The sequence below is a fragment of the Centruroides sculpturatus genome, unplaced genomic scaffold, assembly GCF_000671375.1.
Source record: "Centruroides sculpturatus isolate CEXI.00-Female unplaced genomic scaffold, Cexi_2.0 scaffold397, whole genome shotgun sequence".
Lineage (NCBI taxonomy): Eukaryota > Metazoa > Arthropoda > Arachnida > Scorpiones > Buthidae > Centruroides > Centruroides sculpturatus.
This window is the reverse complement of record NW_019384579.1, coordinates 361,720-386,272: the sequence shown is the minus strand read 5'-3', so window position 1 is coordinate 386,272 and position 24,553 is coordinate 361,720. Positions and strand designations below refer to the sequence as shown.

The 24,553-nt window shown below is 33.5% G+C and overlaps 2 protein-coding genes across 2 annotated transcripts; both read right to left on the bottom strand.

Annotated features, from left to right (window-relative positions):
* Positions 1-7,927: 7,927 nt before the first annotated feature.
* LOC111624417 (carboxypeptidase E-like) lies at positions 7,928-14,113 on the bottom strand. The gene is made up of 9 exons (XM_023367247.1): positions 13,698-14,113; positions 12,759-12,952; positions 12,528-12,686; positions 11,940-12,103; positions 11,737-11,867; positions 11,520-11,659; positions 11,326-11,452; positions 11,075-11,250; positions 7,928-8,393 (listed from the first exon to the last, which is right to left on the bottom strand). The coding sequence occupies exons 1-9, from the start codon at positions 13,933-13,935 to the stop codon at positions 8,304-8,306; spliced, it is 1,419 nt and encodes a 472-aa protein (XP_023223015.1). The 5' UTR covers positions 13,936-14,113; the 3' UTR covers positions 7,928-8,303.
* A 3,757-nt stretch (positions 14,114-17,870) lies between these two features.
* Positions 17,871-24,414, bottom strand: LOC111624416. Its single transcript, XM_023367245.1, has 4 exons — positions 22,970-24,414; positions 19,386-19,901; positions 19,178-19,293; positions 17,871-18,977 (listed from the first exon to the last, which is right to left on the bottom strand). The coding sequence occupies exons 1-4, from the start codon at positions 23,334-23,336 to the stop codon at positions 18,243-18,245; spliced, it is 1,734 nt and encodes a 577-aa protein (XP_023223013.1). The 5' UTR covers positions 23,337-24,414; the 3' UTR covers positions 17,871-18,242.
* Positions 24,415-24,553: the final 139 nt, after the last annotated feature.

The following is a 24,553-nucleotide window of genomic DNA, read 5'->3' as shown; positions in this document are numbered from 1 at the left end:
TTTTGTTTGAGCAACATGCAACTCTTGATTACTTACTCCCCCCACACTATTGTTCAGCTTACATGTTCGGACATGTCGCACGGAATCGATGCATAGCTACAATTTATTTTGTGTTATTTATTTCTGTGTTTGTTATATCTACGGAGACTTGAGAGACTACGATGTCATCCAAACTAGGTAGAACTGATTCTTCTGCATCAAACAAGAAAAGAAAAACTTTAACTTTGGAATGTAAAGGTAACATTATTAAAGACTTCGATACAAAAATGAAAATTTGTGAATTGGCAAAGAAGTTTGATCTACCGGAATCGACGGTCAGAACAATTATAAAAGGTAAAGAAAAAATTCTCGAAGCTGTGAAAAATGCTCAATCTTTAAATTCAAGCATCATTCGTAAACTTCACAGTATTATCGCTGAGATGGAAACAATGTTAAAATTAAGGTGTTGTAATCAAGTAAATGTGAAAAATTGTCCTGTTGATCAGAACGCGGTGTGCTCTCAGGCTAAGCTGGTTTTTGAGAGATTGAAAGAGGATGCTAGAGAGATGGCTAAAGATGAAGAGTTTAAAGCTAGTAATGGTTGGTTCAGCCGATTCAAAAGTTGCTGTAATTGGCATAGCATTGCAGAAAGTGGAGAGGAGGCAAATGCTGATAAAGAGGCTGCATCTTACTATCCAGAGAAATTCAAGATGAAGATGGCTATACCAGCCAAACCATATTCAACATAGATGAGACTGGCCTGTTCTGAAAGAAGATGCCTAAAAGAACGTTTATCGCTTGTGAAGAGAAACCTTTTCAGGTTTTAAGGCCGCCAAAGATCGATTGACAGTGATGGTTGGCGCAAATGCAGCTGGTGATTGTAAGTTAAAACCTCTTAGTTTATCTCTCGGAAAATCCAAGAGCATTCAAAAAAATCTAAAGCTGGCTTGCCTGTGATTTGGAAGTCAAATCGTAAAGCTTGGGTGGCAGCTTCCCTTTTTGAGGACTGGTTTGGTCATCACTTCATACCCGAAGTCGAACGTTATTGCCAATCTAAACAAATTCCATTTAAAGTGATTCTAATAATCGACAATGCACCAGGTCATCAAATCTAAACGAGCTCTGTTAAAGACTTTTGGAAACATCTTTTGTTTTCTTTAGTCTCTGGTCCCAATTAAAAATAATTTGTATGTATTTATATGCGAAATTATACCCTGACTTACGTGAATTCGACTTACGCGGATATCGCTCGGTCCCACCTATCACGTAAGTTCTGAGTATTACCGTACTCTATTAGATCTGTTATAGCAGAAACCAATACTTATAATAAAAAGATTGTTAATTTAGATATGTGGTACTTCTCTTATACAAAATTTAAGTTCTTTTTATAAATTTTTAAATTTATTTGACAACAAGTCATCTAAGACTTGTCAAATAAAATTAATTCATTTCCAGTTTAAGTACAGTCTTTGATGTTTGGACAATTCACTTTTCATACATTTATACCCCTAGCACACTTTTCACATGCCAAATTTAGAGTTTCATACATTTTCAGCTGGAAAACAAACAGAAATTTCAAGTTATTGTGCAGTGTTACTCTCTACCAGTTTGATTTTAGTAACAGCTAAAACTATTTGTGAAATTAATTTTTATCGAGTTTTTAAGCATTGATTTGTTTTGTGTATTATACCATATTAACTGGGGTACCCGGCTTCGCTCTGGGAGTTGATATGAAATTGTGTGATAGTTGGACTACCATTCTTAGTGAAGTGTTAACACTTCCCCCATGGGGGAATTTCGAAAAATCCCTTCTTAGTGTAGTGACACGCACATTGTACACTTACCTTTATAATATATATTGATTAGAATACATATCAATTATCAATATCAATACCGAAGAACAACGAAATGAACAAATTGAAGAATCAAGAATTGTGACACAATCTTATAATAATAAACTGCGAATGCAAGCCACCCATGTTCAATTTATCGCAAAAACACAAAAAACCTCATCTGCATCTGTAAATCTTGCATCGTATCTGCTAGCAGATAAGCCCAGCGTTGCTCAGGCAAAAAGTAACAATAGTAAAGATTAAGATTATTACATTATAGCCAATCTTACCCGTTTTCTCAAAATGCAAAAATTAGGTTACCCTGTTTCCAGACTAATTACAAAATTTTTAGATGGGTCTAAAAATATGTTCGATTTTTTACAAAAACGCAAAATACCGCATCTGCGCCTGTAAATCTTGCACGTCACTTTCTCTTAACACTTCAATTGTTACTTAACCACTTCCCTGCGGGGGGGATTTCGAAAAATCCCTTCTTAGTGTACAGTACATTCTCATGACGTACCCTAATAAAACGTAATCAAAAACACAAAAAACCACATCTAAAATAGTATAATAGAAGCCAAGTTCTTTGTGGGAAGCCTTAATCCTGTTCCTTTTTCCCACGGAGGGAATTTCGAAAAATCCTTTCTTAGAGTGCATTCTCATGATGTGCCCTAACTGTGTACCAAATTTCAACCTTCAACTCCTAATCATTTGGGCTGTGTGCTTCTTATTATTATTCGGAGTGGCTATTTCAAAGGGCAATTTTGGCAACTAAAAATAATAATGTCGATGATATCAACTTCAATATTCAAAAGAAAATTCAGAACTGGCAAGAGCTCTTCTTCTTTTAAGTTTGGGCATTGTATAAAATATAAATCAAATCAACTTTTTATTAACAAATACACTGAGTACACTTTACACAGTTTTCACACTATTATTTTTAATTTATATTCAGGCACTGTATCACTTTGACTACTCACACTTCACTGTTTGTTTTTATTCACTCACTGCACTACTTTGGAATTTTCACTTCTTTTTCTGTGCTTCCCTTCGTCACTGATAAGAAACCAACGTTTGAACTTAGGACAGATCTTGCTTTATATACCCCCACCAATGGGTAGTCCCACCCATACAAAAAAGGCTTTGAATGGTCCACAATGTTCCCGAATGTTCCAGAACATCCCCGAACATTCTGGAATGTTGTGGAATGCTCTCAAACACACTCGAATGTTCTGGACTGTTCTAGAAATTTCTAGAGTGCGAAACTTCCAGCCCTTATATCTTCAACAGCATGCCCTTCAGATAAAAATGGGAACCTTCTTCATGGATGGGGATAGAGGGCTACCACACCATATAACTCTCTTGATCATACCGGGACTCGTTTTTGAGTTTTAGCGGCACACACATTGTACACTTACCTTTATTATATATATTGATTTACTTAAGAAGTGAAACTTTTTTTTTTTTTGTTTTTGTTTTTAGCTTTTTGGAAATGAAATGCCCTTGATAACATGCACTTTTATTGTTTGACTTTCAGACATTCCATTTTCATATACATTTTTAGGAACACTTGTCCAAAAGTTGGGGATTGCTCGCAGTATTTCATAATTTTCTTAGTAGAGCTGATTTATATAACTCTTGTACAAGTAAACTGTTCCTTTGTAGAGAATTATTTAGCAACTGATCATACTTGATGACTAGAAGTTTGACTGTACTTTATCTGTAAAATACGTCCAAAGTTCCATTCTTGGAACTTTTAACATTTAAGATTTATATGAAAGGTCCATTCTAAAATTAAAAATTTTATGCTAAAAAATTTACCTTATTATTGCTGTTATAATCTACGACTTACTTCCAATTCCAAACCAAAACAGTGCTTATTTCAATATAACTTCGTTCACTAATGTTTTCGAACTTATAGTTCTTCTTCAGGTGAACCAATGGACAAATCGATAGTAATATTCTAAGGAATCGAAATTCCTTAGAATATTCCATTTCAGAATTTGTTTGAAAAAGATTATTTGAATACTATCGATTTGTCCGTTGGTTCACCTGAAGAAGAACTATAAGTTCGAAAACGTTAGTGAACGAAGTTATATTGAAATAAGCACTGTTTTGGTTTGGAATTGGAAGTAAGTCGTATATTTTATAGTGTGTCTGGATGTTTTTGCTGTTATAATCTGATAACTATATCAAAACACATTTGCTATTTAAACTTAGTGATTCTTGATTGATTGTAATATTTGCTTTTAATAAAATTAACTAAATTTAAAACATTTATTTTTAGAAACTTTTGCAAAACATTTGTTTGTTCAATTAAAAAAGGAATCCAGCTTATGTTAGCACTTTGTCCATTTGTCTCTTCATATGTATTTAACGAGCTTTCCAAATCTCGATTATTTTTGAGATTTATGTGATATAATTCTATATGTGAGTCCAAAGTTGAATTCAGTTAGTTCAGAGGAAATTGCAGTTTATACAAACAAATAAAAAGTTAAATACATTATTAAAAGATAATTAAAAATACATCACTTATTTAATTTGTACTCAAATTGTTTATGGCTTTTCTTCTGATATTGATAGACAAGACCGTTACGGTGTCATCCTGCCATTCTGGAGTCCAGGATAAAATCCAGGTGACGACTCCTCAGGAATTTTTCATGGACAGTCCATCTTGGATATGTCAGGTCCTGTCCCCCACCACCTATTCACCCTTATTATGGGCCTGGCTCACAGCTGGATTTATGTATAAGCTATAGCTTAGGTCTGGATTACAAAGGGCTTCATTCTATTCTCAAAGACATTTTATTATATTGCCCATTATTATTTGGTGAAGGATTTGTCATTGAATTTTGTTGTCTTTTTTTTTCCCCTCTTTCTTTGATGTTTGCACAAAATTTATCTTTCTTTTTGTTTATGTATTTTGTTACAAACCTGTTTCATTACACTTTACAGAAAAATTCATAAAAGCCCACAAATTTCTTTCAAATGACCATAAAAGTTTATTTTAGTTTATCAATTCCGACATAAAACCTAATATGTGAATATTTCGAAAAGTATTTACTTAAAAAATCTTATTATTTCCCATTTACTTTTGATGATTCTTTAAAATGATATATTTTAAATTGTTTTATTGCCAATTGTTCTGCTAAGAATTACTTTCTTTGTTGTTCGAGAGAGATTTTTTTTTCCCTTCTCAAATTTTTCTGTAAAATATGATGAAACAACTCTGTACAAAGAAATGTAAATAAAACAATATTTATTTTAAGAAAGGATCAGAAGAAAAATGACAGTTTCTAATGCTGTGACGGAAGTAATTATTCAACGTAGGCTTAAGTTATATAGTCAACTACCACGTGTATCAATGTTTAACAAAATCATGTTTAGTTTTTAAATTTGTTTGATGTTTTCTTAAGGTAACTCAAGCATTACCTGGTATGTTAGTGTATAATAAAACAGTCTGGTGATACTGTGTTTATGGATCAGATTTTTGTTTTGGAATATTAATGTAAGTTTCTAAACAAAAAGAAAAACTCTAGATGTTTCTTTGTGTGTTCCGTTATTGGAATCATAGTTTGCATTTTCTGTTGTTAACAGTAAGATATTACAGTAATTGTTAAGTAACAAATCATAAATGAAAATGATGTATTCAATATATTTAGTTAGTGCACTAACTTAATTCTCTAACTTTCAGAGGGATAAAATAACCTAATATAATTTAACTATGTATTGAGAGAACTTGCTTTAAAATGCCACTGGTTTAAAGGATTCAAAGTAATTTTTCAGCAGTTTTATATGTAGATGAATCATGTTTTGATAAATATCAAAAAATTTCAAAATAGTTTTTAAACTATAAAGAAATTTTAACACCGGAGTAGATAAATTACCCAACTTTGCTGCCTGTAACCGGTGTTCTTCTTCTCCAATGCAGAGGACTTTGCAAACATTTTCGAACCTAATGTGGTTCTTATTCAGGCGCTATGGAATTCCCTATATGAATTCGAATTTCCAGTCTAGAATTAACCGTTGTTTTGGAAAATCTTTCTGGAACGTTGTCACGTGTGACCGATGGCGTCATTGTAGACTTGCGCATTATCCGTATGTTGTTACTTTAGAGTTTTATTGAGGAAGGCTTCCCATGCTGTTGATATCTTCATTTCTTGTTTGAAGTTAACGCAGTGCTTATTCCTGAGGGTGTTAAGGCAAATGTATATGGCTTCTAGCCATCTGAGGTGTTCTGTGTGGAATGTGGTGTGGATAATTCTGGCTAGAGGGAATAGCGGCTCTATTTCTGGGTCGGAGGAGTATACTGCTAAGGCGGTGTTGTTTCTATGATGTAGGGTGTCCGCTTTGTGTTCCTTGATCCTAGTTACTAATTTGCATTTAGTGGACCCGATGTAGATTACTTCGCTGTTGTCTCTCTGATGTTCCATAGCGCCTGAAGAAGAACCACATTAGGTTCAAAAACGTTTGCAAAGTCCTCTGCATTGGAGAAGAACAACACTGGTTACAGGCAGTGAAGTTGGGTAATAGTTTTTAAATTCAAATGGTAATATCTAAAGCACCAAACTGTTATTTGAAATTGTCTTTATTTCAAGCTTTTTATATTGATGTCCAAATTAATTATTAATTATTTTAATAAGTCATTTACAAACTTCTGTAAACTTACAAGAATTAAAAACAATGTTTTTCTTCGTAGGATAATAAAATTGGATCCAAAAATTAAACATTGTTCATTAAAATAATAAACCAAACAAAAAATTCTTTATCTAAATCATTGATGTAAGCAATTTAAAACAACAATGATATAATGAACAACATACAAATGTTTTTAACCAAATTTACATTTGTTTTGTTAAAACTGGCAAATTGAATGACAATAGCAGCTGAAAATATTTGTATAATAAAAATGCTACTAGTTCAAAGTGTCTATTTATCTATAAACATATTATGTCCAGTTTCCCCCTCCCCATGATTTATGAATGGATTTTAATGTGATAGCTATTTAATCAGTTAATCATTGTCATTCAATAGCAATTTTTATGATCAGTTTACAAAATTAGATTTAGTGCTTTAGTGCGTATAAGAAATCAAAAAGGAAAATTTAGGTTATAGCTTCCAATTATAGTTTGATTGAATCAACACAAAAGCATATACTTGTGAGAAATTAAATAACAGGGTTAACGAACTGATGTGTTTACAAGTCGTGTGTGGAACTTTTTTTGTATTAGGAAATATTAAAAATACTTTTTAAAAATATAATAGCTTGCATTTATATTTGAATTTTTATCTGCTATATCTTAATCTATTATTGAATTAAGATTTGGTTTGTAAGTTTTAAATTTTTAAACAAGCATTCGATATATTTTAATGTACATTAGATTTAACAGAATCCAAATTTAATGGATTAGAAATAGCTTGAAAGTTGTTATATGCTATTAATTTTATCTTTAATGTCAAAATAATAATATTTTCTTAAAGCAAACTAATAAAAAAACTTTATACTTTTAAACCTCAACTGGCTAATTATAAAAAATCAGTTTAAAATATTGTTGAATTATTAATATATGTATTTAATGCATGTTTCTATAGTAATATTGATGTGCTTTGTATTTTTAAGAGTTTAAAACAAACTTTTGAAAAAAAGAAAGCATTTTGAGATATTTACTTATTCATGTTGCTATAGAAAATTGTTGATGTATGCTCATAAATTGTCCAAAAGACTAAAATAATGAAAGAAATTCTAAATTATTACTATTGATATTGCATTCAATAAGATTTATTGTATTATTATTATTATTACATTTATATATATATATTGTGAAATTTTTCAATTTGTAATTTAAAATAAAATCTTCAGTTATTTACAACTTTTTGGTTTCATTGCATAAAAATAATTCAGGTGTTTTAACATTGAACTATTTCAATATTTTAAAATGTCACAAAATATTTAACAACTTTATAACAAAAGAAAAGAATTTTAGCATGTTATAAATTAACATATAAATTTAAATAACTTTTAATATTTATAAATTTACAATGGATATTTCTTTTTATATTGCACATTTATTGATTTAATGACTAGAATATTAACTCTGGTACCGTTCTGTCTATAAAATTTAATATTTAGCTCTGACCAAAAAAAAAAGGATTGACATTTACACATTAATGAATATTTAAAAGCTTTTCTATATCTGTATAAACATGATATGCTAGTTTAATAATAAATTATATTAAATATTAAAACAAAATTGATTGACTAGTTATTCTAAGATACACTGATATGTTTAACTATTTTAACAATTAGACAATTTTTTTGAGTGAGATGCTAAACTGAAGATGCACAGTAGATATTAAAGTTTGTGCTGTCTTTATTGAAATGAGTTTCAAATAAAACAGATCTTTGACTTTTAAAGTGTTTTTTTTTTGGCACAGAAATGAAAATTAAAAAGTTTCATAAAGTGAGATTTTTATATTGTTTATACTTTGCTAAACCTGTTTTTTTTTATTAAAAAACCTTAAAAATCTTGCAAACTCTGTATTACCATAATATCTTTTATCTTCATTTGATTCTTCAATCTGAAATTAAGAAGGAAAAATCATTAAATAAAAATTGGAACTTAACAACAAATTCAATATCATTTAACATATATATGTTAAATTTTTTATTAAAAATCTAGCAATGGGTTGCTTAACTTTCCCAGCAACATTCGGTGGTGCCATCTGTTATGATACTTTAGTTTAAAATATAAAGTTTTTTTTATTATTATAAAATGATAAAAAGCTTAACTTTTAGGTTAGTGACGGCTTTTATAAAAAAAATTGTAACTGCTAATAACGAGTAAAATTGTCATTAAGTCTTACCCTACTGGAGGTACGCATGACCCCCTTTATCTTCCCATTGCCTCTCTACCTTTAATCAAAATTTAATATCATCAATCCCCCTAATAAACAAACTTCCCTGCAAAATTTCAGAAACTCTTGACAAAAAGCATAAGAATTAAGCTTCAAAAAGGGTGAATAAAATTGTGCCACCCACACTCTAACATCCATATATACAGAAAAAAAAAATCCTGAATTTTTTGCATTTCTACATTTCAAGGTCCCGAGTCCAAAACCGTAAAATTCTGGGGGGGTCATTTTTTGATCAATCACCATAATTTCCCTCTGTTACTGTATATACAACACTCAGGAAAATAAGATTAAAAATAATTAATAACTTTGTCAAGATTTAAAAATTTTCTGTTGTAAATTAATGTGTTATACATACTTCTATCAAATAAAGTAATTTTAATAATAATACTTTTTCTCATTGTGTAATTATATACTACTATGAATTATGCTTGCTTATTACATTTATATATGTGTCTAGATTTACTGTATGTAACAAAAGTACTTACAGTAAATCTAGATTACTATTTAAATGTAAACTGTAATGAGCAACTATTTATTGTGACATTATCACAATACTGGGCTGAAATTTTTAATCATATTTTTAATGTATCTAATTTAAAATGTGTGCTCTCCACCTCAAATTAGTAGTGCCTTACCCCTGTACATCATACTTTTCCTTTAGCAACAGAGTTGTGCCGGTCATCTACCTAACACCTACAGGGAAAATTTTTTGAATTGAAATAACACAATTTTTGATTTGCATTCAAAGTTCATATATAGTTAATCAGGGTCTCCTGCCTCTAAGATTTCCCTACCTGGTCTTGTCTTTCATCCATTTAACTCCGTTCTCAAGATTAAGGAAAGACGGACAGATGACAGTGGGAATTTATGGTCTACAATTTTTTCAAGTTGCATACTGCATCAGTTTCAGTATGGTCAAATATTTCTCATGGACAAGTGGTTGGGAAACACTGCTTTTAAATGGATGAAAATTGGATTGAAAGTATGAATCGACCTCAAAATTTAAAAAGTTAAACTCAGATTAAAAAAGGGTTACTCTATTAAAAAAATGAATTATGCTAAAAATTCTTGGTATATTATCACTAAAACGTTTCTCTACTAACTATTTGATTGTATTTGTGTCCTACAAAATCAATTGATAGAACATTTTGATTTGTCATAAAATTAAGATACTACGTTCAGATTATTTTTTTAAAAAATACAGGAACTTTTCCCCTTATAATTAATTTCAAAAATGCATTTTAAATTTAGATCGATAAAATATTTTTATATCTTATGAAATTGTTCAGTCATCTAATAGATTCATAAGGAATTAGCCTATTGGGAAAGAATTTAGATTCAAATTACTTCAGAATCTTGTGACATTTTTATGAAAAAAGTTGGGATTATCGTTCTTATTCCTCACATTAGTTAACCATATATTCAATCAGATTAATGGCTCATGCTACTTAATAATGAATTGGCTTCTTTTGTGAGAAATAAAAATATAAAAAATTATCTGTTCAGAATGAGAAAATGATTTGTTTGTATTCAATTGGTTCTTTAGATTACTACAATTTTAAGAAATGGTGTTGGCATTCTGTTAAGGTAAAAATTTTATAGGTAAAATGAGTGAATATATTAAACAGAAAATGCTATTTTGCATCTTAATGATGATATATATTAATATGAGATTATTATTAAGACAGTATTTTTTATATAGAATTAAGAAAATAATAGTATAATAGATTACATCTATTTTTTTTAGTAATAATAAATCAGAATGCTCTGGACTTTTGTAACTATTTTTACAATATTTAAAAACAATCAATTGAGTTTTGTTGTTCGTTAAGTCATGGAAATTATATAAATTGCTATACAAAGGTCTATGCTTTAACTATTTTTGAAATTGGTTATGTAAATCTGTGATCCATTATATTGTTTAGTCTAGAAACATATAATAGGTTGTACAGATTTTCTATGGATGCTATAAAAAAATATATATATATATATTTATTCTTCTTCAACAAAGTTATTTTCAAATGCATTGTAAACAATGGGAAATAGCTATATTAAATTTTTTAATATAGCTGTTTATATGTAATATTTTGATTTAAAACTAAAGCCCAGTAATTCATGAATTTTTTTCAAATTATTTGCAGTTCAAAAAAAAAAAATACTAAACAATATGAATCCATTACATGTGGTTGTCATGCATGGAAATTTATTCAAATAGGGCGTATAGTATTTATAATTCATTAGATAGATCAATAATAAAGAAATAATTTGATATAAATTATTCATTTTTCAATATTGATTTTCCAATACTAATTTAACATTAAAAGTTTTGTTAAAAATATACATACCACATTATCATAATTTTCCAAAGATTCCGGTTCCAACGTAAAATCAAGACGGATAGCTTCTTGATGCGGCGGATTAGTGACGATGACTGTTTTCGTGTCCGCTTTATAGCCCGGGGTGAGTGCAGTAATTTCGTACTTTCCCGGAGTTAACAGTCTCCAATATTCTCCATTTGTAACTAAATTAGTAATCAGTTAGAAAGATTCTTGCCGGATTTTTTAAAACATTGTTAGAAAATTTTAATGTACTGTACCTGTTGTCACGTCGTGATCAATTAATTTGTGTTTATCATCTGTGATATTGACTGTTTTAATGTAAACGCCAGTAAGGGGTTGATCAGTTTCTGCATCTTTAACAATGCCTTTTACTCCAATATGAGACTGAAATTAAATAATACTTGTGTATACGTTCTTGTATAAATTAAAAATTTTAAAGAAATATAAATACCTGCCAGATAAAGTTAATAAGTGCATCTTTATTATTAAACCATTCTTTTTCTAATTCGCTAGCTGGAGGATATTTATTACATCCTAACTCAAGTGTGATTTCAAAATCATTAGAGCCAAGATAATTAAAATCTTGCATTCCTATCAAAAAATTTGAATAATGAATTAAAAAGAAATAATAATAAATTTAATCTACATAATTAAAATCTCAACGATACCTCCTGCAACACTGTACCAAGCAGCTCCATTTGTTATTCCTCCTTGGTGAGTGAAGTCATCTCCATTACAGTCAATAGGCTTATCGGCGGACATTGTTTTATGAACTTTCGAATAAGACATGGCAAGATGTCTGAAATATAAATTAATTAAATTAACCGATACTATAATAATGAATGTTGCCGACCGGTGTTTTAAATCATACCTGAAAGTGTCGTCATCTGGTGTGGCCGTATATTCCTGACTGCTGTGATGGAAAGATTCATCATAGGGGAAATTAGCAACCAGAGCTCCACCGTGCAAATTAGCAGACAGAACGAAAGGATTTTTTAAAATCCACTTCATGGCGGCTAAGGTCTCTGGTTGAAACTGTGCATTATAAATATGAAATTTATGATATTTTCCAATTATTTATAATAATTGAAAGTTGGAAATTCATAACACTAGTATAATAATAATCATTACTTTTATCAAAATTAGATTCAACTATTATATTTTTGCCGCACAATCGCCATTTATTATTGTTATATTGGATTTTAAAATATGTTAGCATAAATGGTAAATTAATTATATAGATTTATAATTGAAAAATTATGTTTTAAACATTTATTATTAAATTTTCATGACCGCATTAAAATTGCTTATTAGAAACTAATATTCATCCATAAAAATAATATAGTAATTAATTAATATTTTGCTTATAATCATGCGATAACATTATTTTAAAAATTTAATAATTGTAGCAGTTTTTAACATTTCATTACAAATAAGCAATTTGCTATTTTAGATTTACCTTATGATCTATTGCATCTTTAGAAAACAGATGGTTATTAAATTTATCATCATCACCACCAACATGTTCATAAACAATCTGATTTAGATCTGGGAAATCTCTATTTAAATCCACTCCGTTGGCATTACCTCTTCCTTTTAACCAATTATCACCATGACTCTAGACGAAAATATTTAGAATATCATCAATAAGTAACGAAAATACAATCGGAATTTTTAAAAATTTACTAACCGTGGATGCTATTTGCCAGCCGTCCGGATTCAAGGAAGGTAAAATGTGAATTCGCGTCGTGTTCACGAGACGTCGAATATCCTCATTTCCTCGCTCGTATTCATTGCAGAGATAACTAGCCAGGGCCAGTAACATTTCTCTTCCCAATACTTCATTACCGTGCATGTTTCCAATATACTTAAACTCTGGCTTCACTACAAATAGCAATATTATATACAGATTATATAAGAGGTATTTTGAGATAAAATTAAATTCTATAATAGTGTGACATTGTGACATTTCTTTTCTATAATAGTAAATTATTTAAGTAAAAAAATTTGCTTCGAGGTTTTTTATTATTTTGCTTTAATTAAGATCATTTGAATAATTCAATTTAATTTAAAATTTCGAATTCTCCGAAAAATTAGAATAATTGCGAAACTCCAAACAGCTGCCGCCGTTTTAAAATTGATGCGTACAGTTGCAATGCATGTGTTAACACGGCTTTATCAAAGGTCGTCCGATAAGAGTACACAAAGAACGATTAATCCACACGTTCTTTTCCACCCGGCTTCTTAGCATCGCAGACAATTCCGGGACGAGTTACACCAAATCCATTCGTCGAACTAAGACTTTTAAAACGGTCGATTCTCCGTAATTAAAAGGCGTTACGGTCGTAATTCCTCGAAGTCATTAAGCACACATTTTAATTGAAAATAGCTTAAGCTGCAGAGATAGGTAATTAATGTATCATTACATATTAAGAGCCATTTTTAATGTCTGCGCCATGTGTTTCTAGCATAAATTTGTTTATGATGTACTTGACGACTGAAGTTATCAGTGATTCATGCCTTGAAGTATAAACATACTGTAGGGCATAATTATATATTATGAACATAAACATACAATAACATGTAGGATATTAATAGAGTTTAAAAAAAAAAGCAAAAAGATACTTACAAAACTCGTGTCTGCCCGGGTTTTTAGTCATTTCTAAGACTAGAAGAGGCTGACCATTGACACTTCTGTGACTTAATTCGTATAATCGAGTTATGTTGGGGCATTTGTTATGGACGTCCACCAACACTTGGAGCAGTTCCTCGTTATCGTGATGCTTAAATACGAAGCCGGTCGGTACGTCGTCGGAGAAAGCCGCCCCGACGACGGAGACGATTAGAAACCATCCTAATCTCTCCATAGCAAAATACGGAATGCAATATGGTGGTCCACTAACAAATCGGACGGTATCCAGGCAACGGGGCTACGTCACACACGCCCGCGCAACATCCCGTGTGACTTAATATCCATTCATTACGTTTATTGGTGGGAAACCCTTCGCCTTGCTTCACGGCAATACGCGAATGGTTATTGGTTTAAAATTCGAAAAAAAATAAATAAAATACATTTCCGATTCTTGACTAATTATTCCACTCTGTTACGTTTATAGGTTTAAAATCGGTCGGGGATGTAATAATAATAATAATTAGGAATTAATATATATATTGTATTTATAATCGTCCAATCAAAATAAATTTCGTAACTGTTCCCGAAAAATACTGCGAAATAATTAATCTTATTATATCAGAATTAACCTAATTAAGCGGCAAAATATCTGTTATCGCGTATAATTTTCCCGTTTCTCGAAAAAAGGGGCTTAATAACTCGTTAATCAGCTTATTAATACTGAAAAAAAAATAAGATTAGTAATAACAATGTGATGTGTTAAAAAAAATCATTTAATAGTAGACTAATAAATTTGTTTGCAATTTAATGTTACTAGATGGCGCTTTTTTATAATTTTTTTTTTAAAATACAGTAACTTAAATTTTATTTATTTATTAAAATTTGGAAATGGTATTTTTTTTATTCGAATTTGTATTTATTTTATTTTTAAAAGTTAGAATTTCTGAAATGTATTTAAAATTTAATGCGTTTAGTTAAAACCAGATGGCGCGCTCGTAAATGGAAAGTCTTCCATTTTCAGTACTTTAATTATTCGAAATTATTATTATTATTTTTTTTTAAATTAAGCAAATCGAGTAATTTCTACTATTATTTCGATATTTTATCGTGCTATCGAATAATAATAATAATAATTAGAAATTAATTAATTTTTTTTTTTACTTCGCCGTAAAAAAAAACACTACTTGGGGACAATGCCTTTGATTTTTGTCTTTTGCCATCCGATAAAAATAAAATTTAATAATTCGTTAATTAATATCTATATCTGGACGGCATCTCGGGCTCGATTACCATCCATCATCGAGTGTTAAGATGTCAGATCGGTCGGAGATTAACAATTATTGACGTCTAAGTACCCTTTTTTTTTTTTTTTTTTCGAGTGAATCCAACGACAATAATGGATAATCATCTCCTCGACTCTTTTCTTCTATTATTTTTGAGTGAAGTCGTGTGATTTTCTTAGCTTTTCGGTCAAGAAACTTTCCAACTGGTCTTTCTTCTCCGAGCGCGTTGGGCGGTAGGAAAATTTCCAAAACAATTCCGAAACGTGCCCGGGGCGATCGAACGATGACAAATATTGAAAAATTCATTTTCAGCAAAGCGAAAAGAACTTATTGGTCTCCGGATAAACTCGGTGTGACTTACCCCCACCCCACCCCCTTCTCTCTCTTAATCTATATAATTTATCATACGGGAAAGACACCCTTTTGTTGTCTCTTTCTATTGTAATGTCTGATAACTTGGTTTAATTCTCACAATTGTTCGACGCATAAAATATATTACTCATTACAGGTTCTTTCTGTCCGTGCAAATTAAAACTTGTCACGTGGAGTCGTGGCGACCTAAAACAGAAATTACCTACCCCTACCAGAAATTGCTTTGTTTTTTTTTTTTACCTAAATTTGAACTCTCGAACCTTGTTTTATCGATCGATAGATATTAATCTAAGATTTATTTCTATTGGTTATTGCTAATGCCAGATAGATAGATAAATATTCGTTATTCGAGTTATTTAATATTTTAGTTTACTTCCATAGTGATAAAAGTAAATTCTGATACTGCTTTATCTAGAGATTTCCTCTCTACAAGGACGATTAGAGTACGATTTCTCCAACGTTAGGGATTTTTTTTAATATATAGTTATTGTATATTGTAAAAGGAGTATCCATTACAACAAATCGGGTTTCGGAACAATGATATAACAATAGATTCGGGAACAATTTTCACGCACACTGACGTCGATTGGAGTGTTTTTTCCCCGCCCTCCTCTTTATAAAAATTCCCTAAAGGGAAATTATTCTGTAGATTTAGTCCTTTTTTTTTATAAAATTCCTTAACTAGAATAATATTATTATTATTATTAAAATTCGTGTAGAAAAATACAAACGAAGTGTTGCTTATATTAAAAACGTGTTCGTTCTACCATAATTTCACGTAAAAATATCCTACAATTTAGATTACATTCAGGTTTTTCCCTTATTATATATAAACAAGCTGAAAGATAATTTTCACGTAGACAAAATATTTGATGGATTGCCTCGAAATTTTCCCTATAGGGTGCATTTACACGGATCTCAACCATTTTTTTCCCTATAAAAAAAGAAATGATAAACGTCAACTCGGCGATGATTTATTAGAGAGAGAGAGAGAGAGAGAGTTTTAAAGCCTGTCTCGAATTACAACAAAAGTAAGTGGAAATATAATCTAAAGGTGTCGAATTGTTTCTAGGCAATCGGAATAAAGGAAACGGCAGCAACCGCTCGATTCATTTTAAAGCAAACAATTTCTTTCGCAATGTTTGTTTTATTTCGTAAAACAAAGATGTCCTCCTCCTCCTTCCTCCTTCTTAAATTTTTAATTAGAAACTTTCTAGTAAGTAGGTTGCGTATAGGCGATTAATAATTACCCGTTTAAAACGTTTGAAGCATTGCCTACGCTTTCACTAACCGGTAATGTCGGATCGCCATTAAGGTGTGCGATAACTGAATGCCAAATTTTTCAACATCTATAAAGTTTCACGACTCCAAACTAGTATAAACTCGTTCGGGTATTTAAATACTTAAAATTTTCTTAAAAATTACGTTTCAGTTCGGTAACGTATTCAAGTACAGTAACACCTGTACAAATTAATCGATACCTAGCCGATGTAAAGGTTTATTTATTACAGAACTGTGCCGGGTTTTGTGCACGCATCGATAAAGTTTCTTAATTTTCTTTACTTAATAAAGAAAAAAAAGAGTGTTAAAAAGTTGTAAATTTATGCATACGAACGAAGCAATCAATCGTTAATAATAAGAAAAATGTATCTAGAACGAATATATGAATAAAGGATAGGAAAAAAAAAATTATATATAAAAATGCTAACCTTTCATGACCCTGTGAAGATATGAAATAGATTGACGTAACGCAACGCACTGTTACATCTGAATACAGAAAAATCTCCCTTGGCCGAACATCCGACAAGCGCTTTATTATTATATTTATAAACTAACACAAAACTAGGATTAATTGATCGTTAATTAAATTATTTAACAGTGCGCTTAATTATGTAATTAAGCAGAAACACTGATGCAGTTGTTAGGGGGATTATCACAATTAAGACGTACGGCCACGCCGACCTTGAATTTTATTTATTTATTTTTGGCCTCCATTTTGAATTAAAATTCGTCCGAGTGAATGGCGATTGTAAATTCCTCTCGAGTTACTCCAATGCAATAAGTCTTTAATCACGATTAGCATTTAATGGGATGATAAGGGATGGTGGCGTCACTTATAATCATCGCGTCATAGTGATGAGGCATGCCTAATTAATTCCACAGTCTACGTAATTTCGAGGAAGATTTCAACCCCTTTTTTTTTGGGAGGATCAATTTAGAATTTCGTGTGGCCGAAATATAAAATGTATCACCTAGATACAGTCGACCCCCCTATAACTTACAAATGCGTGAGCCGTTCACAGCCTGGCACACGTATTTGTAAAATTTAAGTGGCTCGTACAACACGGAATTCATATAAAATGTAATTATCGACAGTGTTATAGGGGGGGTCGACTTGTATAAAAAAAAAAAACTTGGTGCGAAATTCACGTGACTGCAATTATTATTTGACGAAAAATGAAACTTTGTACCGTTTCAGATTTAGGACGATAACCTTAGCAGGGAAGGCGTGACGTGATTTATAATACATTGTAGGATTTTTATTTTTATAAAAATAAGTTAGTATACAATAATTCCCATCAGAGTATACATGAAAATAAAAACAATATATTTAACGAGGAATCCATCCTCAATCGAAATATAATCACGTATAGTTCATTGGATGACGGAAAAAAAAAGGGGGGAGAAGGAGGTTAGTAACGCAGATAATGGAAGACATATTTCGGTGTGAATAAAATTTGAATTTTAAATGTTTGCATGAAATCACGTGATTTTTTAAAAAAAAATCTTTATATATATATATATAATTCGAGGCCGAGTGATCGGATTACCAGAATCACGATCACTCGGTCAGAAAAATGTGTCTACGTGATCGATATGGCACACGTCACAGGGCAACACTAACGGGCTGGCTTGAAACCGAAGAGAAACCACTGTCGTCTTTACAGTCCGTCTGTTTGTCGGAAAAGAAGGCAGCCTTGGCTTCTGCTAGTTTACTTTTAACGGGAGTATCGGTGTTTTTGTCTTTGGTCACCCTCGAGACGTTAGTGCTGACGTTAGTGACTATGGTGGTGGTTCCCGGACGTAGCGTCTGGTTCCACGAGGTTTCGATATTGCTAACGACGGAAGGAACCCTGGTTTTACCATCGAATGTCATTTCCACGTCAATGGAGTTGCCGATGATGGGGGTCGGTTTGGAAACTGGTTTGCAATCGGTCGATCCGACTTCGGCCCTTTTGGCGTTCTCTTCCACCGGTTTGTTGACGCCATTTTTAAAGTTATACGAGGGATGCAACAATCTATCCACCAGTACCGAAGCCGGAGAATTCCACCCCGGGCTTTGGGGAGGTGACGTCAATCTGCGAAACTCGTTGTTGGTGATGTTGAGCGGCTTGTTTTCCCTCCTGGCCAAGTCGCCGTTGTTGAGCTTCTCGCTCCATCCCTCCCTGTAACCGTTGTAGGTTACGGGGCGAGTCTTCCTGACGCTTCCTCCGTGAAGAGGGCAAGCTTTTTGGGAAGAGGTTCGTCTGGGAAGGCTGGCAGATCTCGATCCTGTTTGGCTCGGACTCGCATCTCGATAACTACTCCGGCTCGACGATCTTCCCACGCTCCTTGATCTTCCCTGGTAAGATAGAAAAAAAAAAGGTGGGTGAGGACCGGTTTACCACCGGGATGATGATGATAACTGGCGGATGAGTCACCTGGATTAATGACTTGGAATTTCGCTTCATTGACCATTATAGGTTATAAATCTCGTTTACCGACCGACTGATTTAACGATTAAGGAATTTTAAAATGTTATCTCGTAACCGAATGACTTACCTTGGTTTGCGTCGATCTGGAGTGAAGCGTAACTTCTGTCGTAGCAGTTGAGGGCGGGGGTTCGTGTTTGTGATTTTTCCTTCGAAACCAACGGCTGAACACGGAAACCTTTTCTTCTACAACACACAAAAAAAAAATAAATAAATAAATAAATCGTAATTCGATTTTGTGACGTCCTAAAATTTAAAACAAAAAAACTCTCGTATACTTTTGGTAGTTTCCGTGGACGACCTGTTGGCGTGAACGTCTCTGGGCCTCAGTATCCTGAGGGAGTAGCTCCTCTTTAATTTTTGTTCGGTGGGGCTAGAGGTGACGATCCTGTCGGCGCTGGACCAAGTGCTGAGTGCTCGATCGGTCTGAACCGAAGTCGACCTGCTGGGGGCGTGCATCCTCATGATGGCTTCTTCGTTGGTCATTAGCAACTGCCTGTCCGGACCGGGCAAAACAGCGGTTCGTCGATAGGTATCTGGAGTCACGACCGAGTAACCGTGACCATTGTGGTACAATTTCCTTTCTCGAATCAGTTCCCCGAGACATCTGTACAGGATGCTATCTCCCGGCACGGCCATACAGGGGAACGACGTCTCCAATTTGGCTGCGATGACGTCACAAGTAGCTAGCGTGCCCTCGGAATTCAAATCGTAGATGACTTTGCAAACGGCCTCTGGCAGGGGAGCGAATTGGGTTTGGGGTATGGGCGTGACTGAGATGTGATCGATATCACCTGCAAAGAAAAACAAATATATATATAAAAAATACCGCATCATTACGCGAGGGAGTGGGTCATTAACCTTATTTTGATGGTTGGATGAACGTTTCGCGTGCTATTTTAGTGTTTTGATGCAGATTCGCATGGAAGAAAAGGGGTAACCATCGCGTAAAACGGCGTAGGCTTGGTTCCTCGAGGAAAAGCGCGCGGTTAATCGTAAATTTGCTGCAAACTTTTGCGGTTTCTAATCGATTAAAAGTGAATTACGAACGGAAAATCTCGTTAGAAAACCATTTAATCTCGGTCGTTAGGCAGATGCGAATGTTGGAAGTCAGGAAAACCAGTCGTCGAGCCCGACTCCGCATTCCTCGTGTGCGAAAGATTCTTTTGTTTTTTTTATTATTATTATTATTTTTCCATTCGAGAATTGTGTTTGTAGACTTTTTGTCTAATTTATTTCTTGTAAAAACTTTAATTTAAACGTGGGAACTATAGTTATGACCCGGAACTCGCTCCGAACTGTTGGCTGTTGGAGCGTTGACAGTTTTTTTTTAAGAGGCGCGACTAAATCGCCGGAGCGGAACCATCAACAGATGTTGATTTTCTTTTTTACTCCTTTAGGAAATCTTCTACTTAACAACTGGTTTAGTGGGTCTTTGTGACAAGGTGGACGTGGACAAGTGCGCTTTGTGACGAAGTGGACACGAAGCGGGGTAGGAATTAACCGCCCAAGACGGTTATCCATCAATAAAATCCATTTAGATCGATCGATCGAGGGAGGCAAATTACTAATCGATCGTTAAAGTGTTCTAGGAGTTGACGGATGTCTTTTAGCCTGGAGTCACGTAATAGAACTGGATCTAGAATTAAGTCTGACATTAAGGCACGAAAACTAAAGGTGTAGATTAACAATTACGAGTCAAGCGGCGTGAAATGAAATTCCGATCCCGTAATGTACTTTTATTTATTAAATATTTTCGAAAACTTAATTAGTATTGTTCTTAAGAGTACATAACTTCGTAACGTACCGCTATAAATTTTAATAGACTTTCGTGGAAGAAAGTTTACTACCTTTTATAACCGAATAAAATGGTCAGGCGACAAAAGACATTGTCCTAGACTTTGTATTAATCACGCCAATTTTCTTTACCCGCCATGATGATAATAATAATAATGGAAGTAGGTAAACACAAAGCCGAGAAGAACACTTTATTTTAGTGAAAAGATGATAAAAATTTCAATGATTCTCCTTTAACAGTCGACGCCCAAGTAAAGTGGTTTTTGTTCTGTAAACTGGATTTTAAGGAATGAGGTTGAGGGACTTATTATACGAAATGGTCATCTCTGGCCTCGTTTGACGTACCCTGACTTCTGAATAAAATTGACACATCCTGCAGGAGAATCCCTTATTTAAAAACAATTACTGTAGAATATCGGGTATCGAATGATTACCTCCCCTCTCTTGTATTGTAACGGAGCATAGTGACCCTGACAGTGAATACGGTTTCCAAGCGAAACGGTAAAACAATAGATTTTCCTCGTTGTTGACCGATTAGAGTCGGAGGCCCTCCTCGAATTGACCCAATTCGATTTTATGAAGATACCTAAGGGTCATTTGTCCAGTTAAGTCTTCTTACAATTCCCTACTTCACAATAGTACAAAGGGGGGGAGGTGTCCGATAAAATCTCGAGCAATTTTTCAATCTCTATGGGAGGTGATGCTTTTATCTGAAAGCCGAGAAGAGACCTGTCCCGTAAACAGCGCCTACTAACAACTAAATTGTTTCTAGTGTATTTATATATAACTTTATCAGATAAAGCGCTTTCTCTTCTTTAGCACGATTCCAGTTTGAATTGTAGGAAGTGTTTTCAAAGAAAACTAGTTGTGGATATATTTCTGTTCGGCCGTACAAACCGCCTACACAATCCAACTTTAAAAAAAAAAAAAAAGAATTTAATCGAATTTTTTGCAGACTTATCGATCGAGATTCTACTTTTAATCCCCCCCTCAATCTCGGCGATAATGATTTTGAAAAACAACCGGGCTGAAGAGGCCACTGACCTAAACGTTAATCTTTGGGATAACTGGACAGGTTAGGCTGGCTGGCAAACAGGAAGTTAGCCATCATCGGGAATAATGGCCTACGAATCAACAAAGACTCCCAGTAAGAAGACCCGTTACGTCGGTTTTCTGTAACACAGCCGGCTTCTTAAATTAAACAACTCGGATCATATCTATTTTAGTTAAAGGTCGAAGCGTAAAGTTTGCGTAAAATATCTCGATATACACGTATCCAGGTCGAGTTGGTTAAGCCGATTACGTTATCGGTTTCGTCAGAAACACGCGCTACGTTATATGCGGGAAATGTTTTGCTCTTTATAGAGGATAGGAACTAGATATCCGGTTGAGAGGCACAAAAACCCCCCATCGTCTTAAAGGTTTCCAGTTCACTCCGTCTCTTACGAATTTCGGTAGACGCCAGGTTTTAAATAATACAAATACACACGATTAGCTTTTTGGCCCACCTCGTTTTCTACGCAACTGGGTTTTTGGATTACCAGTTTCTTCCACTAATAACTTTCTCTCCATTATTCTGGTGGTAGAGAGCGTGAGCCTTCGCGATTATTGAAGTGCGTCCGAGTGTAGAAAAGAGGAGAATACCATTCTAAATGTGACGTTTGTGTTTTGTTTACAGTCTCCGAGCAAAGCCAACTCGACTTTCGATCAACCAAAGTTCATCGATAACACATGGCGTACATCGATGTAATATATATAACAATATCCTCGTGTGGGGTAGACAATACACCCGGGTAACGTGCGCTTGTGTTTTCTCGTACGTGCGGTAGATTACTCATTGTCGGTTACGCTCGAAGGATCGTACATGTAAGCAAATATTACTTTAGCACGATATCCCATCCGCTTCCACCCCAAACTTTTTTTTTAAAAAACTTCGATCGAGACGAAATCTGCCTTTGAGCAATCCGTCCAGAACCAGTTTTTGTCTTTCATCATCGCTATACTTGTGTTGGGGGATTTTTACAACCTGTTTGTGTACAGAATTGTATTAAACGCAAATACTCACCTACGGATTCGATCTCGTAGCCCTGGGGTGGGAGCAACACCCTCCTCCTCCAAGCCGATCTGACGACTTCTATGGTATATTCCGATCCGTCAACAAGGATTGTGTCGGGTACCAGGTATCCTCGGTAGTGTAGTTTGGCCATACTCTGAAGCAAGCACGGATTCCAGAAGCACTGCATGTTCTCGTGTACCAACTCTTCGTACATCAGGTATCCGTCGAAGGGAGGTCCCGGACCCGAAAGGGTGGTGGACGATTTGTCGTGAGACGAAGACAGGTCGTCGCTCGACCGCCGACACAGTACGATACCGATGCAGTTTGGCCCCATTTTGCGTATGTTCCTTTCCTCCGAAACCGATTTCACAGACATGTACGGGATGAGATTGCGCGCGAGCTGACTCTGCGCTTGTGTCGTCTACGGCCGCGGCACCAGCACGTGGTCCCGGAGCGCCACCTCTCGGTAGAAATCTCGTTCCGGAGGTCGTCGTTTCTAAAAGTGCCCCCTGGCGAAATTAACCAATTTGGTGGAGGTAGTTCTTATAGGCTTGTTATGAAAGCGCCGCGGATGATTGTTCCCTTTTATTTTTTATTTTATTCTCTCTCTTATTTTTCCTTATTAGAAAGAGAGAAAAAAAAAATTCCCGTAAACATATTTGAATGTCAAAGTTTCTGAGTTAGTGTGTCATTTTGTTGGACGATTATGGAATGCGTAACTTTTCCGTGCGTTTTGTTACGTGCATTCGTTCCACCGCCGACGCGTTTGGTACACTTTCTATTGTAGATAACGTCAATCACGTATTTTGTAAATGCTGGCGGGTGTGATTTATTTCATTTTCTCTAGCGCGTATCGGGTTTGAAAAAGAGGAAAAGGCCATTTTAATGCTTCGGAGAAATATCTAGACACACCTGAATCAAACATCGTATTGTCATAGTTACGAAATAAACCACGCCTCATTATTTTTAAACTTTGAATCTGGTATTATTTTAGCCATGACGACGAAAAACTAAATAACTTTAGTTTAATGTATGATTTACGGTTATATTTACTTGTAAAAATTACAAACGTATCGCGGAATACTTCCGAAATATATATCTAAGTGTTTCTTTATATTCGACGCACAGTTGTTTGTTATAATTTAATTAACAAATTTTAAAAAAAAACTTACTCGGTACCTTAGACCTTGGTATAACTGAATGTCTAGAATTTAAAATTTTAGGAGTAAAAGAAAAAAAAGGATTAAAATAAGGTTATTTCCCGTTTAAAATTTATTTCTCGAACAAATGTTTGAATGTACAGTAAATAGGTTAGTATAGGGATATTGTTTTATTGTTCGAAACATTTTTTTTTTCTCTCTCTCTCTCTCGTAAGGATAAATTTGCATTTTAAAACTGTCGTTTCGAGAGAAAATGTCGGCCGCCGCTACTACAATACAATACAACACATCGGAAACAAACAGCATAAATATATTATTATTAATTATTATTATATTATTTTAAAATATCGAAAAATATGTAATAATTTTAATTATTATTGTTAATATTATAAAAGTGAAAATAAAATAAATAAAATACATTTTCACCCTAATT